This window comes from Lissotriton vulgaris, unplaced genomic scaffold, assembly GCF_964263255.1.
Source record: "Lissotriton vulgaris unplaced genomic scaffold, aLisVul1.2 SCAFFOLD_11150, whole genome shotgun sequence".
Taxonomy (NCBI): Eukaryota; Metazoa; Chordata; class Amphibia; order Caudata; family Salamandridae; genus Lissotriton; species Lissotriton vulgaris.
In genome coordinates, this window is record NW_028248396.1 from 13,918 (window position 1) to 31,155 (window position 17,238).

At 44.4% G+C, this 17,238-nt stretch overlaps 1 protein-coding gene across 1 annotated transcript in view; it reads left to right on the forward strand.

The window, feature by feature from the left end:
* Positions 1–17,238, forward strand: part of LOC147664125 (interleukin-17 receptor D-like) — a 39,755-nt gene that overhangs the window by 3,241 nt on the left and 19,276 nt on the right. Inside the window, exons 5-8 of the mRNA XM_086949975.1 lie at positions 8,445–8,510; positions 9,613–9,667; positions 13,673–13,783; positions 17,051–17,235. Coding sequence (XP_086806101.1) covers positions 8,445–8,510; positions 9,613–9,667; positions 13,673–13,783; positions 17,051–17,235 — 417 coding nt within the window. The remainder of the gene's footprint in view (positions 1–8,444; positions 8,511–9,612; positions 9,668–13,672; positions 13,784–17,050; positions 17,236–17,238) is intronic.

The following is a 17,238-nucleotide window of genomic DNA, read 5'->3' on the forward strand; positions in this document are numbered from 1 at the left end:
TATGTAAAATATTTAATTACCATAAGAAAATGAATCCCCCGCCCCTCCACTCGCCCTTTTTACACCCCCCAAAAGTCAGCCAGTTCCACACTGAACATGGCTTTCGGCTACGCGTGGCAGGGGGTTGCCCATATAGCCTCATCCTGGGGTCACCATTACCCAGGAAATTCGTATGTATTATTAAAGGTGAGGTGGGCTGTATCCCTCCCCCCCCCCCCCCCCCCCCCCCCCAGCCTCTTCAGGCCCTGTCGGCCCCATCCCCAAGGGCCGTACATTTAAGTTAAAGGGTGAGGGGCTGCGCGGGCCCCCGCTCCCCGAACCTTTCAAAGCCCTTGGAACCAATGTCCCAGGGTCATTTCCAGAAATAACCGGGGGGGGCACACTGCACCACTCCCTGAGCTGTTATCAACCCAGAGAACCTGGTGCCATTTATTTAAATAAAGGGAAGGAGCTTTGCAGCCCCCCTCCCGGAACCTCTTTAAGCCCTGGGTGCCCCATCTCCCCAAGACTGTGTATTTGTAAAGGGAAGTGGCCCATCCCCAAGCAGTTTACAGCCCAGGGGACCCAATCCCCTGGGGCCAATTATTTAGGCCTGGGTGGTAAATTCCGTTCCGCACGTGGAATTTGGGTAATTTCGCGCTCCGCTGAGACCGTGGAATTGCCAGAAATTCTGCAATCCGCGGCTTCGCGGAATGTTTTGCTTGTTCGCACTTTTCAAAATGTGTGTTCGCATGATATTTCTCCTGGAGCACACACAGCGTTCGCGAACAGCAAAAAAGCATCGAAAATGGGCGGAACAAGCAATTTCCCGTGTTTGTGGAACTTTGCGTGCTGGCTGAAATTTTTTACCGTTTGGATGAGTTTTGCGTAGCGCGACTACGCAAATTCCGCCCACCCCTACAATTATTTCTATTTTAAAAAGGGAGATGTTGCAAAGCCGCATGGTCCACACCCCTTCTCCGAACCTTCTTAAGCCTGCCCTAGGGACCTCATTCTCCAGAGACACTTTTTAAATAAAGGGTAGGGGGGCTTATTTCGGACCTGGCCACTCCACCCACCGGGGCCCTGCATCATTTTGAGGGAGCGGGGGGGGGCTCAAGTTTCCTGTTCCTCCCACACATATTTCGGCCCCGGAGACCCCATCCCCCAGGGTCCGGCATAATTTTCCTTGGGACCCCGGTCAGTTAAAAGTGGGTGCCCACCCAGGGCATGCATTCATACGGTCAGTGGGGTATCTCAAGGGAACCCCAAGGCCAGCAAGGCCCCCATTAGCTCCCCACATACAGCGGGAGCCTGCATTGCCCTCACCTGGAGGGAACCGCTCCTAATGCTGCTCCATCATGATGGGAGCAATTTGTTTTTTACTCTTTTCCTTGCCCGCTTCAGTGCGGGCAGGTAAACAGATCAAAAATCCGCTCTTAGTGGATGGGAGTATTTTTGAAGCTCTGGCCCGCTGGGAGCAAACTTGGTTTATGCTTCCACTTTGCGGGAAATTTAAAAATGCTTCAAGTGAAAGCAAATGCAGGTTTTCCTGCCCACTTCCGTGCAGGCAGCAAAACTGCCAGGGCCGGACTGGGAACTGAAAGCAGCCCTGGCAAATTTTGCAAGACCAGCCCCCGTCCGGCGCGTAGCGGACCAGCCCCAGTACAGCGCGTAGCGAGCGCAGCGAGCGAGCCCGACGGCCACTAGGGGGGCTTGGGGGGGTTCAGTTCAATTGCCGCCATCTCAACATGTGTTGGTGAATTTTACAGCACATATTTCGTTACATATTCAAATTGTATCAGCTTTCAAAGCACAGTAAACAGTAGATGATGACCTTAAAGAACATCAGGTTACCCACCCAGTCATATTCATTAAATTGTATGTGCTGAATGTAGATGCTAGCCTTTTTCGGAATCAATTCTAGATTGTACAGTTTTATATAGCAAAAGTGATGTAGGTGGCAAATACAAGTTTTGTTCTGGACAGGGGCTGGATTCCACCAAGAGACAGTGCTAAGCCAGGGGTGGTGAGTTCTTCGTAGCAGAATATGGATAAAATAAGTGTGATACACTTCTGGAGAGCCTGCTACTATTTGTGAATACATCATTATTACGAAGGACTTCCTATTTAAATATGAAGAGTCTGCATATTAGCCCAAACTCCCTGCTGTCACATTCCAGACCAGAGGTATGGTAAAATCGGGCACAAGACAAAACTAAGATCCCAACATGGAGATTCACTGTTCGGGCCTTAATGAGAAGCTTGAAGGAGAATGCTAAATAATACAGCGCAAAGAAAAAGGAGCTATTCAGAGTGATGATCTGAGGAGAGTGCATAGCCAAAAAGTATAGTAACAAACAATAACACTTGGAGAGGTGTTAGGGTTCAAAGTACGCACTGGCACACCTTTCCTCCATGCTCAGCAGCCCATCAGAGGGTACATAGGTGCACTGTCCGCATGCCACTTCAAAAGAAGGATCTGCTTACGTGTAGTATGTAAAGTAGGCACATAGAGCATGCAGGCCATGTGTGATATTACACTAACATAATCATATATACAGCATACCATAATATTAGTTGGTCTTGGCAATTCATAACAGGTATACATTTAATCAGCGTAGAAGAAATTATTGTTTACACTGAGTGTTTTTACCTGGATTCTAACCTGTGTCTTGCATGTTTGGCACCCGCAAACAATTAGGAACTGAACATTTCACCTGTAGGTTGTACGAGGTAGGTATATAAACTCTCTAAGCTATTTATATTGGTTCTAATTCAGAGTGATCAGTTAGCACAGCGATCGCCACAATAAGTGCATTAACCATCTGACCTATCCTATTATACACTCAAACTTGCAGCATACAAATAGATACAGTCCATGTGCTTCAACCCTCCAGGACATCTGATAATGTGGTCTGTTTGTGACCTATGTAGCTAATCATGAACACCTTTACCGCTAGCATTTCTCCTTGTGAATTGACATGAGGGCAGATTTTGTGAAAAAAAAATAATCCATATGTCCTGGGACACCATAGGCTGAGACTGCATCCACCTTTCAGGACTGGCTTTCCCGCTCTGTCGCTGCCACCCCCTCCCCCCTACCCCCACCTCAGTTCCATTTCCAGTACTTAAGACCTAATGTTCCTACATTTACTGTTTAGGATATTTATTAAGAAACACACAATAATAATGACCATCATACAAAGTAGTTACATTAATTCAATCCAACTTAAATGGTTTATACCAAACACAAGCTTCTTAAAACAGATCAGAACCTCCACACAGCAACACTTTTTAAGACTGATTTGCATATTACTGGGTCCAACCTGGAATGGCATGATGAGCAAAAAAACAATGGATTTAGGCCCAGATTGACCAAACAAAGCCCCTGTCTCAATATTTTTCAAACTTTGGACGTGAGCTGCATCAACAGCACACATGGAAAGTGGGAAAGTATGAAAGCATCGTCTTTGTAATGGAAGGTTCCTCGATCAGTACAAAATGTAGGCTTGACCGTATGCAAACACTGCAAAGATCACAGCCCAATTTAAATATATCTCCCACACTTCCTGCAAAACAGGCAACTTGTGAGGTGTTTCTCCAGTAGGCTACTTGAGGGTGTGTATGAACACTATCAATGTCCGATCCCAGCACAGTATACTTGAAGGGTATGTTTAAGCTCAAAGTAAACGAAGCAGATTTTGCACTAAGTACACCTTTTATTAAAGCATCAAGCAACCAACAGCCTGACCTTCTGTTGACAGGCCGTCATTATTGCATGTGTGGCATTCAACAAACCCATCAACCTCCCTGTAAATCGTACTTCGATTCTTTGCACATCAGCCAACAGTACGCCCCTTGAGTCAAATGCCACCGGATTCAGCTTTATTTAAAGGATGGTGAGCAAGTAATGCACTGTGACATTGTATTACTCTCTGCCTTCTAGTTCCACTCCTCAGTTGATCAATACAAATTTCCCCAATGCCAAACATCATTCCATTGGATGCCGCCATCTCAACATGTGTTGGCGGTGTCAGGAAAAAAGGTCTAGAACAGCATATTTGTATTGTGATAAAGAGTGCAGCATGAGGGTGCAGTGAGCCCCATAACAGTCAGGGTGGCATCACTGTAAAATGGGCCAATCTAATGAATGTTTTCACAGCATCTCTGAAAACCCAAACTGGCATCATCAAACAGAGGAACATTGTGGAAGACTTATTGTTTATTTTTTTTGTGATGTAAGACTGGGTGCAGAAGTCTGTTTTTTATTTCTCTTCAGTGAATGGCCACTTTAAATGTAGTTGTGGGGTAGGCAGGGATGTCTGAAGCGGCCCTGAGACGACGCTCCCTATGCGGCTCCACGCTCCGTGAATATGAGCTGTGTAAATGTGTCTGTGATTGGCCGGCATTTGTGTATGCATAATGCATTAGACTAGGAGGGACATATGCATCACACAAGGTGGAATAGACAACGTAGCTTTAGGATCACATTTACCTTTAGTGGTGCTAATAAGGAGGAATGTGATCACATGCATGGCTGCCCCTGAGGCCCCAAATGCAGCCGGATAACTGGATTAACGGTCAGTAGTAGTAATGGGGAGTTAGAACCAGAGAAAAATGTGGCACCTACCATAGGATAGCAAAATGTGCGTTCTCAAGAGAAAACTGAGAAGTGCTGCAAAGCTGTCAAACACGTGACGGTGATACAGGAGAAACAGTGAATAATATGAGAAAGTACTGATGTGAGAAAATCAGTTTTGGACTTTGGGTTTGAGATATCATCCACAGCCCCCTTCAAACATCTGGTCCACTAGCACTGTTTGCACAAATTCAACTGCTATGTGTTAGTGCGCTCACAGTATTTATAATTGTACTTATTAATTGGGAAAAAAATACTAGTCCTACTATGTCTACTACTATGTGAGTGGGTCTAACGAAAGCCTTCATCAGCAGCAAACAGATCACCGGAGATTCAAGCAAGCAGCCATCAAGGACAAAGGAGACCCCAGTGATCTTTCACGACTTTTTAGGGGTGACCTTTAACTCTTTTATACTTTATCACTAGACAACACAATATTCACGTTTTCATGCAGTTGTTTACAAAAACCGTGCCAGGATTATCGGCACAGCAAGCCAACATGCATTTTTCCCTTGGCACCTCCCTGCCAGCAAAAGAGTCACATTTACAGCTCCCAGCTGCAACGCAGTACATTATTGCTATCTGTTAGCAGTGTAAGGCACCTGTCTCATCTCATCTTAAGGTCGGCCTTTAGGATGAGGTAAGGCAGGGCCTGCCCTTACGCTGCAATGGTGTCATTCTGCTCTAACCAATGTAAGATAATGCTTTACCTGCTCGTTTTGTGACTTGAATTAATTTCAATGTAAACAAATGTCAATTTCCAGAATACAACATATGAAAGGGCATTAATACCAAGGAGTATATTTTTTGCGTTAAACATGGATGAAGATAATGCTTCCTTGGCAACTTCTTTTCATTCACTGCTCAGAAAAAAAGTTCCAGAACTTACAGGAAAAGTATGTTCGCTCTTTCAGAAACATTCTTATCCATTTCAATTAGTACAGGGAGGGACACATTTTCACTATGGCTTGATTCCACATACTTTCTTTCCTCTCGTAAGTATGTGAGGCCGAGTTCTCACAGCAGGGTCCGCTCTCTGCAGAGGTGACGCAGTAATGATTGTAATTAAATACAGTACAGTACCTCGCTCAAACAGCTTTTTCCGTCTGAGTCAGGAGGGCTGAATCTTGTCACGGACTCACCTCAGGCCTGCTGAGTCTGACTACTACTACAGACACAGGACTCAGTAGGGGACAGCGGGTAAGGCGCTAGCCTACACAATTATGTTATTATGGCCCGACTCACCGCTCCTCGCTCTCGTCACTCCGTCTCCCACTGGCGCCTGCTAACTACTACTACAGACACAGGAGGGGTCGGGCAGGCGGGTAAGGCGGCGCTAGCAGGCCTACACAATTATGTTATTATGGCCCGACTCACCGCTCCTCGCTCTCGTCACTCCGTCTCCCACTGGCAGTCACGCGCACAGTAATTGAAATGCGCATGCGGGAATTACACCACCCCCAACCCCCCCCACCCCCGCTGCACCCTGGAGGCGCGCAGGCGCAGAGAGAGACGCGGTAGAAGAGGAGGCAATTCTGTGCACTGCGCGCACAGGCACCTCCTCCTCCGTCGTTGGGGTTAGGTTGCACTTACTTGCACGCTGTTGTTGAGGCTGGGGCCCGCCTGGGGGACTGATTTTCAGTCCGAGTCGCTGACCGTCACAGGCTGTGACGGTCGGACTGAAAATTGGCCCCCAGCCACAAAACTGGCCCCCTTTTCAAAAACCGGCCCCCAAACTCCTCCAGCCTACCGGGGGATTGCCCGGTGCCCAGACTCACCAGTCCGGGCCTGAAAACTGCTATGTCCCCGGGGTGGGCTCCCTGGGACATAGCTTGCGAGCATGACCCAGGGGAAGGGGGTTCCCCTCTGCTATTAATGGTTCTGGGAGGGGGTCCATGTGGTACCCCAATTGCTTAAAGTAATCAACCCTGGGTGTGAGCTCCTCAAGCCCGTTAAAAGTTAGGGGCCGCACAGCCGCCGCCCCATCCCCTCCCATATAAACACATTTCTGCCCTGGGGTTGAGCTCCCCGGGTCTTCTGGAGGCCTGAGGATAGGGAGGGCGTGCTGTTCCCCCTCCCATATAAACTATCTTCGGACCCGGGGGTGGGTTCCCCGTAGCCTCAGCAGGCTTGGGGAGGGGGACCACACAGACCCCCTCCCCTTTATGAACACAGCCTGAGGGTGGACTCCTTGGGTCATAAGGTTACTAAATGTGACCTAGCTGGCAATTTATTTTTTTATCTCAGATTGAGGCGTTTTTGTTCTGCCCCCCATGCGGCCCCCTCTGGTCCCCCCCCCCCCCCTCCATGTGGCGTCCTCTGGGTTCCTGGTTCCCCCCCCATGTGGCGTCCTCTGGGTTCCCGGTTCCTCCCCCCATGTGGCGTCCTCTGGGTTCCACCCCCAAGGGGCGTCTTCTAGGTCCCCCCCCCCCCCCATGGTGTGTCCTCTGGGTCCCCCCATGAGACATCCTCTGCCCCCCATTAATGTCCTCTGGGTCATCCCCCCCCTCCCCCATGGGACGTCCTTTGGGTCCCCCCATTGAGTGTCCTCTGGGTATTCCCCCCTCTTGGGGCCTAGGGTGGTCAGGTTATTTCCTACCTTACTCCCTTGTGTGTTTTTTTTTTTTAATGTTTTATTTTATTTTTTACTTCAGGCATGAGGACTATGTTTCCGATCCTATAATGGCTGCCAGCAGCATTTTTCTCATGTTGCTGGCCGCAGATCAGAGCTCTCGCTTCTCCTGGAGTCTGACTCCAGCGGAAGCAAGATGGCCTGTGGGAAATAAAGCTCCCTGGGCCAATTAGAACACTCTAATTTTTTAATTGATGCTTGCAGACCCAGCCCTCCTGATACACAATTATTTTTGTCCCTTAATTTCTCAAAATAATGAATGGATGCACACCAAATCACGAAAAGAACAATGCGGAACAAGAGCTAGCTTCCTGCCAAATTTGGGATAGTTCTGTTAAGCAGTTTTTGCCCTAGCCTTGCCTAAAGAAGTCTATGGAAAACGCATAGGCATTTCGCATTTTGGGACTCCCCTTTTTTTTTTCTCGCTCCCCTGCGTGACTGATCAAACCCAAACTTTCAAGGAAGGCGCTGAGGTGGATGATCTTTGTTTTGCAGAAGTTTTGTGAAGATTCAGCAAACGGGTCTAGAGTTGTTAGCAAACAATGGAAAAGCAGACCTAACTATAACTATCTAGTGGTGTATGCCACTAGGTAATATATATATTCTTATAATCAAATCCCATATAATGAATGATTATTTATATATATATATATATATATATATATATATATATATATATATATATATATATATATCATTTTGGTACCCCTCCTAAAGTGCACTTTGAAAGGGTACAAGGCCTCTCCTCTAACCCCTGAGTAGAGAGCAACCAGTGCGACCTTCAGGGTGCAGAAGGAGGACTTTTTGATCATGCGCCTATGGTGAAGGTACATGAGCAAGGTCATGTCATGGAGTATTGTCTCTACGCATGTGAGGAAAAACAGTTTCCTTTGTGTGGGTTCTACCTTTGTGTCTATACAGTGTGTGCTTCAGAAGTGGCTGAGCAATAAACAGCTTTTGTGTAATGCCGTGTAAATCTACCATGCTCAATATTGTTACTAAAACACTAAAGAAGAATTTGTCGAAATAGGAGTATCTGACTCATCAGAATCTTGTCATCGGTCACGTTCTTAAGATAGCAGAAGTCCGGAAAGTTGAGTCCCCTCCATTAAAGACTTTTGTAATGTCATTGACCTTGCTGGGATGTATGCAGCTAAGTACTAACAAATAATTGTTATTCTTCTTCCTCAGGACCATAATGTAGAAGTGACGAACTGTATTCTGCAGAATGTTTCACCTGGTGACTATGTGATAGAGGTAAAAATGACTGAACTCAGTAGCCATGTTAAGGATGGCCATTTTTCTCCAAAATATATTTGTAAAAAAATTGCCATTCTTAGCATTAAAGATGTATCAAAATGTTTCAATGTTTCCATCGCTTTTACCTTATTCAATCTTGTCTTCGAATTAAATCAGGGCACTTAAGCAGTGGCTAAATTCTACTAGAAGTTGAACAAGAAATGCGTCAGATAATTAGATTCGTTTTAGTGCATTATTAAACAGCAGAAATTGAAAATGCTGCACTTGTCATTTTTTTCCATTTACTTTAATTTCATTCAGATTATTTTCTATGCTGTACTTACTGTTTTCCTTTTTTAACCACGTGGCTCTAATTTTGTCTGTGTTTTTACAGATACATTATGCGTGATTTGTAGATGTAGATCTAGGTTTGCCTATCCTGAAGAGGGGCTTAATGTTGAGAACTAGGCAATATGTCCTCTTCAGTATTTATTTATTTATTAATTAATCTTATAAAGCGCGACAGCTACCCGTAAGGGTTTCCCGGCGCTGATTGACAGTGATAGCATAATAAATCCAAGGGGAAAGTTATTGGGCAAAAAGCCAGGTCTTTACGGCTTTACGGAAGCGGAGATGACAGTGCTCCACACGTAAGTCCAGGGGAAGAGAATTCCAGAGTTTGGGTCCTAAAGTAGCAAAAGAGCGACCACCCACTCTGGAAAGCCTGAACTTAGGCACACAGAACAGATGTTGGGAAGAAGAACGGAGAGAACGTGCTGGTACATAAGGTTTAACGAGGGATTGGAGATAAATGGGGGCGGCTCCGATTTCAGTAGTGGACTGATTTAAAACTCTGTCCAAGCAAGAGGTTTACCTCAGCATCTTTGTATTTCTTCCTATGCAGAATGAATGGTGGTTTACAGTTTTCTACACCAAAGCACCAAGTTTCTTTGGTTATTGAGATCCCTTACAGAAAGAATGTTGGCCCTTAATTTATTTTTTGTTAACTTCACTGACAAACGTTGAAACAAAAACAAGTACTTTGGTAAAAGTTAATATAATCGAGTAATTGTTCCGCCACTGCTATGTTTATTTTTTAATATGTATTTTTTATTTCAAGCTTGTTGATGACACCAACACCACAAGGAAAATGATGATTTACACCCTGAAACCAGGTAGGAAGCCTCTCTTTTTTTTAAATACCCAGTTATGCGTTATTATAGAAAGATACGTTGTCACAGCACCAGGATCTACTGGATTCATTTCAAATGGATAAACAGATTTTTTATTTGAAGACGTTAATTTTCCTTGTTCTTTATTTAGTTGTTGTAGTTAAGTTTGCTTGTAAAGTAGGCCTACCTAATTCCTATCCCTTACATAGCAAAAGTAAGAGAATGGATGCTGCAGGTAGGAATTTTGGGAGTGGGGGAGATATGATTTGGCAAATTGTTACTTCACAGGATTTTAACTCGTTACACTAGACGGTAGTGAGAGTGGAGGTCCTTGTTGGGCGTCATCTGGACGTTCATCAGCGGTGAGCAGACAGTACAGTTATACAGGGGAAGGCGGCCACAAACCTCTGCACGAGGGAGGCTCCACTGGCTGATGATGACAGGGCTGGTGCTCAGGCACCATTCGTCCCTGATTTCGAGTTTGAATGGAGGCAAAACCAGAGGTGCAGAATAAGGCCTTTAAGAATCATAGCTTTATAGATGGGCAGGAGGTGAAACATGGGAGACAGCCAAAGTATCCAAAAGTGCCGAATCGGAAGAGACTGATGCAGCTTAGTGTTGTGCGCAAGGTAGCGGCACCTCCGACAATACACCAACTCCCTTTATAAAAGCAGCTGCCACTGCAATCAAATCTTGGAGGCAGTACACTACAGTGAGCATGGATACACAAGCATTCAGAGCTCCTTGCACAGTGAAGGAACAATCTAGTATGCAGTAATACTTGATACCCTGGCTTCCCTCATCACACCTAGCAGAGGAAAAACTGTGGTTATTCCTCACCATGAGAAGGTGTGACCATAATTCTTGAACACTGCACAGATTTTATACAAAATCAACCTCCAATGCACAGACCCACAAACATGGTGACCGCCTTTTAATATTACCAAGGTGCAAACTAGATGAAATTTCTCCTAGAACACTAAAGAAGCCAGTAAGACTAGGTTCAATAGACCATGATTCCCAGTTGGGGTGGGATGCTTCGGCTAATAGTGGAACTGCCCCATTTACAGATATCTGAAGACACACTGAGGGATGTATTTCTACTGCTTTGTGGCATGTTTATGGTGATACCTAGCTTGAAGCACAAGAGGTATCTGCTCTTTGTGGCCTGGGCAAACATCAATTCTAAAGCTCTGCCTTGTGAACTCAGATCACTGCCAGGGTTTCACAAGATGAGGATGCTCACTACAACCATTACAGCAAGGAAACATTTTGAGAGGTTAATGACAGGACAGATTTAGGTTTTATTTGTGAGAAAGGTTATCTGCATTATATTACAGATATTTATAGTTGACAATGGTCAAGAGCTGGGCAGTAAAGATGTATACAACTATAACCAGTTGACTGCTTTATTATACTATTGCAAATGATGGTCTGGCACCGGCCCCTTACTTGAAGGTAACACGGCTCGCTTGAGTGAGGCAAACTCGCACAGTGAGGTTTGTGCCTTTTGAAAACCTCTGCAAACGATGGTTTCTGTACTTCTCTCTACCATCTTTTCTTTTTTATCGACACCCGACTCCGGAGAATAAACACATTTGACCATCCCACATCTGCCTTTGGAGCAGAACCCTGCGTTTCCTCTCATTTTCCATTCTTTGGCCTTTTTAGGTCCCCACCGCTCAAACACCCTCCCCTATGGAATATGTGCTTCATACATCCAACGCACACTGAACCTTGCCCTCAAAGCCCTCCTCCTCAGCTTCTAAGACCACCCGTCTGAAACCCCATGCTTTCACCACCACCTCTAAAGGCTTCCACTGTAGTTTTATAAATACCTGCATGTTATCTGCATCTACCAACATCATGTCATGCCTGTACTCTTGCGAGGTATGCACTGCTTAGGCTTTCTGTGCAGAGTGTTTATGTTCGAAAGACCCCTGCTACTGGAAAAAAAATCTTTAATGAAAACTTACCTTCCCCTTTTAGAGTTTCTATTTGAATTCAGAATGTGAATCCATTAAAATGGATTTGAGTGAAAGAGCTATAGTTCTCTGTAAGCAGAACAGAATTGTGGCAGCTTTTCATAAGAACTTTAGAAGTTGTTCAGACTGATGGTGAATTATTGGGCGACATTTCTACCTCTCGTTACTGTCACTTACCGGGTAATTGACTTTGGCCTTCACTTACAGGTGAATGGTAACAGTACATAGCCCCTCCCCCTTGTTTTGCTACTCTTTTTGGAAGATGGGTTAAGCCAGTGTTCTCCATAGAGAAGCATCAGTTGGCTCCATAGGGGTCCCCCATTTTACAACCACCCGGACAGCTGATGTAGTATCGGATGGCTTGCCCAATTGAGGGTGGTCCATTAGATGTTATATCCACCAGCCTTCGTTTGTTCTGTACAAGACCATGGTGGTCTCGCGTAGAAATCTGAAGAAATTTGCCTGGCGCAGTGTGGATCATCAGCATTTTGAATGGGAGTCCTGGAAGCATAACCCCAAGTAGGGAGTACATTTCCTAGACCTTCAGGGTTCGGGTGCCTGTGGAAAAGGAGCAGGATCTCAGAAATGCAGATGGCGTAGCGATTTATGCTTTAGTGGAGGCATGTAAGGTGGGGCCATGCCTGGAGGAGCTTGTGATGAAGGTTAGAAGTTTCTTCTCCCTAATCACCCCTAAAGCAAAATGTCCTGCTGCATCGGTGGGGAACTCTAGATGTGGTGCATGCTTTTGCGTCTAGCGTGGTAGTTGCTGTTGAGTTCTCTCAATTGCACTCCTTTTTCCTTTCATCTTATTCGGAGGTAGATTGTACTCCTTCGAAATGCTTGTGTTCAAAACAATATCTTTTTTTTTAACCTTTCGAAGACTATTTTGTTTTATTTTTTGGTTTTTGTTCATGTGCTCTTTGGAATTTTGTCCCTGCCTGGATTTGTAGAAAGTTTGAGCCATTTCGTATTTTGTACTCAAACATCATGGCACATTAATTCAGAGTTTTCCTTGTTGAAAGCCTGACTCTTTTCTGTCCACAACAGCAAAGTTTCAGGCAGGCTTCTGCTTTGTAGGAGCGAGGAGACTTTGGGAAAGGGTGTCTGTTACCAGGTCTTGGGCCAGAGCCCAGTCACGTTTTGAGGACTCCTCCGTGTTCGAGATGTGCACTGCATGGAAAAATGGTTGATTATTTGTGATTTGAAAGTGTTGGAGCGGATCAGGTTCCATTTTGGCTCATGCTCTACTGCGCGCAGATCATCATGGTGGAAAGGGCCAGATCTACAAAAAGGGCGTTGTGGCCCAGCCCCGTCACGTTGTATAGTTCCAGCTTTAACTACCTTCTCATCCATACAGAGTTAGCTTGAAAGAAGCCTGGAAAAACACTTGGAAAGCTGGCTCAGCCGGACCCCTTGAGAATTTCTGAGTTATGTTTCTTATTATTGCATTTTAACTCTCAGATATACACAAGTTTCATTGGCATGCAAACTGATTTCTGTTGCTCAACTTTTTTAGTATTTATACCCAGTGCCACTGGATTTATGCAGCAGGAGAGGGCCAAATTATGAGGCAGGGTTGATTAAATTATGCAGCAAGAAAAGGCAAATAATGCAGCACATTTTGTAATAGTATTACTTCATTATTCTGTCTTTTTTAAACTTTGTAACACTGTCTGGGCATTGGTTGCACCTCATTAGTACCAGTTTAACTCCCAAATGTAGCAATAAGCAACAGAAAGCTGACAATTCAAGTTTTGCAAAGGGCCTTCCGCCGCCCTGCAATGTGTCGCTGCATTTTTAGTAACTTTTGAACAGTTTCAGCTAAAAACAAAATAGTTTTTTGGTTAATATCTGCATACTATGGGGCAGATGATGGAGTACGAGGCTAATGCGGCAAATCTATACTTATGGGAAGATTGTTGCAGCCGCACAATTGCATAATTCCAGTAGCGTTGGTTAGAACTTTAATAATTTGTGATAAACCATACCTATATGTATTGCTAACTATGTTCCTTTTTGGCAGTGCATTCCCCGTGGGCTGGTCCAATACGGGCGATTGCCATCACGGTGCCGCTGGTGCTAATATCCGCATTTGCAACACTCTTCACTGTGATGTGCCGGAAAAAGCAACAAGGTATTACATATTATTCGTCTGTCTTCACTACTTAAGATGCATTAAAAAAAAAAAAAGGTTACAATACAGCTGTTTGCATTCTTGTGTAATAACCTATAGGTCAGCGTCTGTAACAAACAGTCTGTCTTTTTTTTTTTTAAAGTGAAGGTACCTAGCAAGCTGCAGACGTTGCCGTTCAGAAGGAGGTTTTAATTGTGCTCTGCTGTAAATTTAAAGGGGATTTCTGCTTTAGTGTCCAGTGTTAGTCTGCGAGTGATGGATCCTTGCCCGATTATTACCTTATCCACCGTTTCCTTAATGAGCTTTCATGTAAATGATTGTGTGTGGTTCTTCTGAAAATCGTGCACTGATTTTGCCATTTTGGACCAAAATTGGACAATCCCTGGCAACATAATCTTCATTGTTTTTGCGCTGGCCCCAAAGGCAGACAGATGTACAGTCATTAACCATTGCTGAAAGTTTTGCCCACACATTTTCTTCAGTGACTATAATACTGCCATACTATCAACATTTTTAAAACCCTGTAGCTTTTATGTGATCAATTTTTGATTTTTCCAATTAGTGATCAATCCTAGCATTACTTGCCACAAATTAAGACATTCCTAGGAATAGGTTTTGTCACCACTCAGTGATCTTTGCCATTGCTTTCACTTGGGTTTCTGGTGTAGAGTTCCTAGTAGCATGTATATTTCTCTATCAACTATTTTTAGTAGCAGCTTATTGACCTTTTGAGGAAGCTAGTCAACCAAGGGTTAATTTTTTTTTCCACCTGAACCTTTGGTGGATTATCTACGGTCTGTAGTGCAAATAAATTCATGCAAAATCGACCTATTGTAGAGAAACAGCCAGCTCTGGAAACTTTCTCCTCTAACCTTCTTCCTTGAAAATTTCCAAATGAATACTATTGTCAAGATGTGGAATTCATCTTGGGGAAAGCCGTCCTTGCCCACAAAATTACCTGTAGTCTTTATTCCAGTGTCACTTAGATCCTTTACTTCCCTTTAACATAGCGACTACCCCGTCCACACTTTCATCCTCTTTGTTTGTCCTCTGCCTTGTTTGGGGATGTCTTGTTGGGAACAGTGTGTCAGGATGTAGTCACCCATCCCCCTCCTTTCTATCCACTCCTTGCTGTCCCCTTGCACCCTCAAATATTTTTTCTTAACCCTAATTATCTACCCGCAGCTATACTTTACTACTTCTTCTAGCCTAAAACCATACTCATCTGCACCTTGGTACCTCTACCGATACCTTTACTCCTACATATGCCTACCTTTACTCCTACCTGTGCCTAGTTCCTCTACTCCTACTTATACTAGATCAGCTCTATACCCTGCTGTCTACAATACAGAACCTCTACCCCTAGGTATTCCCTGGCTATCTATGTCCCTAAATGTTCTTCCTCTGCCTATACCCCAGTACCTCTACCTAAGTACCGCTAACATTGTCCAGGCCCTAGTGCTTCTTCCCATGCCTATACACCAGAACCTCTGCCCCATTTCTCCGTCACTGGCTTCCTTCTGCTGTTTTCTTGTTGCTCTTTTTCTGGTCGTGTTCAATTATCCAAAATGTTTCCAGCCAAAGGGTGTTTTCCTTGTTTTGAAAAGTTAACCGAAATTGAGTTTTAATAGACTGGGGTCTTCAGGCTGGTGGTCTCCATGTATTTTTTCCCCACAATTGGGTAGTGTTATGGAAATACTTTTACACCCTCCTACAATGAAAGAAACGCACCAGACACAGCAGTTGCTCAGAAACAAAAGTAGATGTATTTGTAGGTACTTGTGCTCGATGGCCAGCATGGAAGAAGTCTGTGCCCACAGTGGTGCTCTGTCTGCTTCTTCCCTGTGTGACTCGGTTTGGTGCCATATATACAATTGGTAATGCAACTTCAGCAGGACTGAAAAAAGACAAGGTGCCAAACCTGAGCAACAGAGAAATGCCAGATTGGCGCTGTGCCAGTTATAATACAGACGTACAGCGTAAGCAGAAATGAAGAACCCGATGAGCAAACTAACATGGAACTCCGGAAGAGCAAAGTGACCTCTAAGTTGCTTCTGAACAGCTCTTGAAGCTTGTCCAGGCAAGGTCAGATTCGAACCCTTTGCAGCTCCGAGCAGCTTATTACAGGGAGAATTGGGATATTGTGGGTGAAACCAAGACCCAAGTATCTGATCGATAAAGTGCAGACATATGGATATTTATATTTTGTCCTAAAGGTTGAGCAGAAAAAAATCCCATCTCATGCTCCTCTCTTGTTCCATCCATGAGCACAGAGAATCTTTATTATTTCTTCTTTTGCAGTGATAATTCCTGTAAAATATATTTGGTATACTATAGCATTGTTTGTCGGGCTTGTAGTTGAGACTAACGAATCCGAGTGTATATTTTTCATTCCAGCTACATAATCCAACATTCAGTACATAGAGGTATAATGTTACTAAATAAAAGGTGCCCCCCTCTTTATTAATCTTTACAGTCTCGATGATGTCTTCACACGCCATTACTCACGTTTTTACATCGATTTTAGTCTGGAAGTTCAACTGTATCATTTTCAGATTTTCAAACTGTATATGGAATTTAATTTGCATTGCAGAAGACTTTGTTCCCCATTAACTTATTATTATTTCAAAGTTTTATATAGCGCGAACAAGATCTTTGCAGATATCAGAGCGCTTTACAGAAAACAAGGGCTAGGGTAAACAAGAGGGTGATTAAACAAACTATTGGGTACAATATAGTAGTTGGTAGTAAGTGAATAGCCCAATAGGATAGCAATCAGATAAAAACATAATGCAAAAAGGATAGCAATCCGATAAAAACATAATACAAAGTAGGATAGCAGTCAGATAAAAACATAATACAAAAAGATAATCAGAATAACCAGTAGTACAAAAAAACAACGGAGCAAGGTCTTCGGTCCAGTAAATGTTCCTGCCGGTGAAGGTGAGTTGTATCAAGCGTTACACTTATGGGTTTAATGGTGTAATAACGTTGGCGCTATAAACAAGTTTGCTGTAAAGGTAGCGCAACAGCCTTAATAGGGAGATTCTTCTCGGGAAAGTGACCACCGGACAGCCTGTGGACAGATACCGCACAGGTCACCTGTCGGAGGCCAGGGTCCCCACATTAGGTCTATACAACGGTGGCCTACCTAAGGTTTAACAGTGCTGCCCATCAGTAATTTCCCGCCAAAACGGACGCAGCCAATCGTGTAGTATTTCTCTTCAGGAACTTGAATAGTTAATATGTTCTCCCTTTCTATTGCAGAAAACATTTATTCTCACTTGGACGAAGAGAGCTCCGAGTCCTCTGCGTACTCGGCGGCGCTGCCGGCTGAGCGGCCCCGACACCGGCCCAAGGTCTTCATTTGCTACTCCAGCCGCGACTGCCCCAAGCACGTCAACGTCATCCAGTGCTTCGCGTCCTTTCTGCAGGACTTCTGCGGCTGTGAGGTA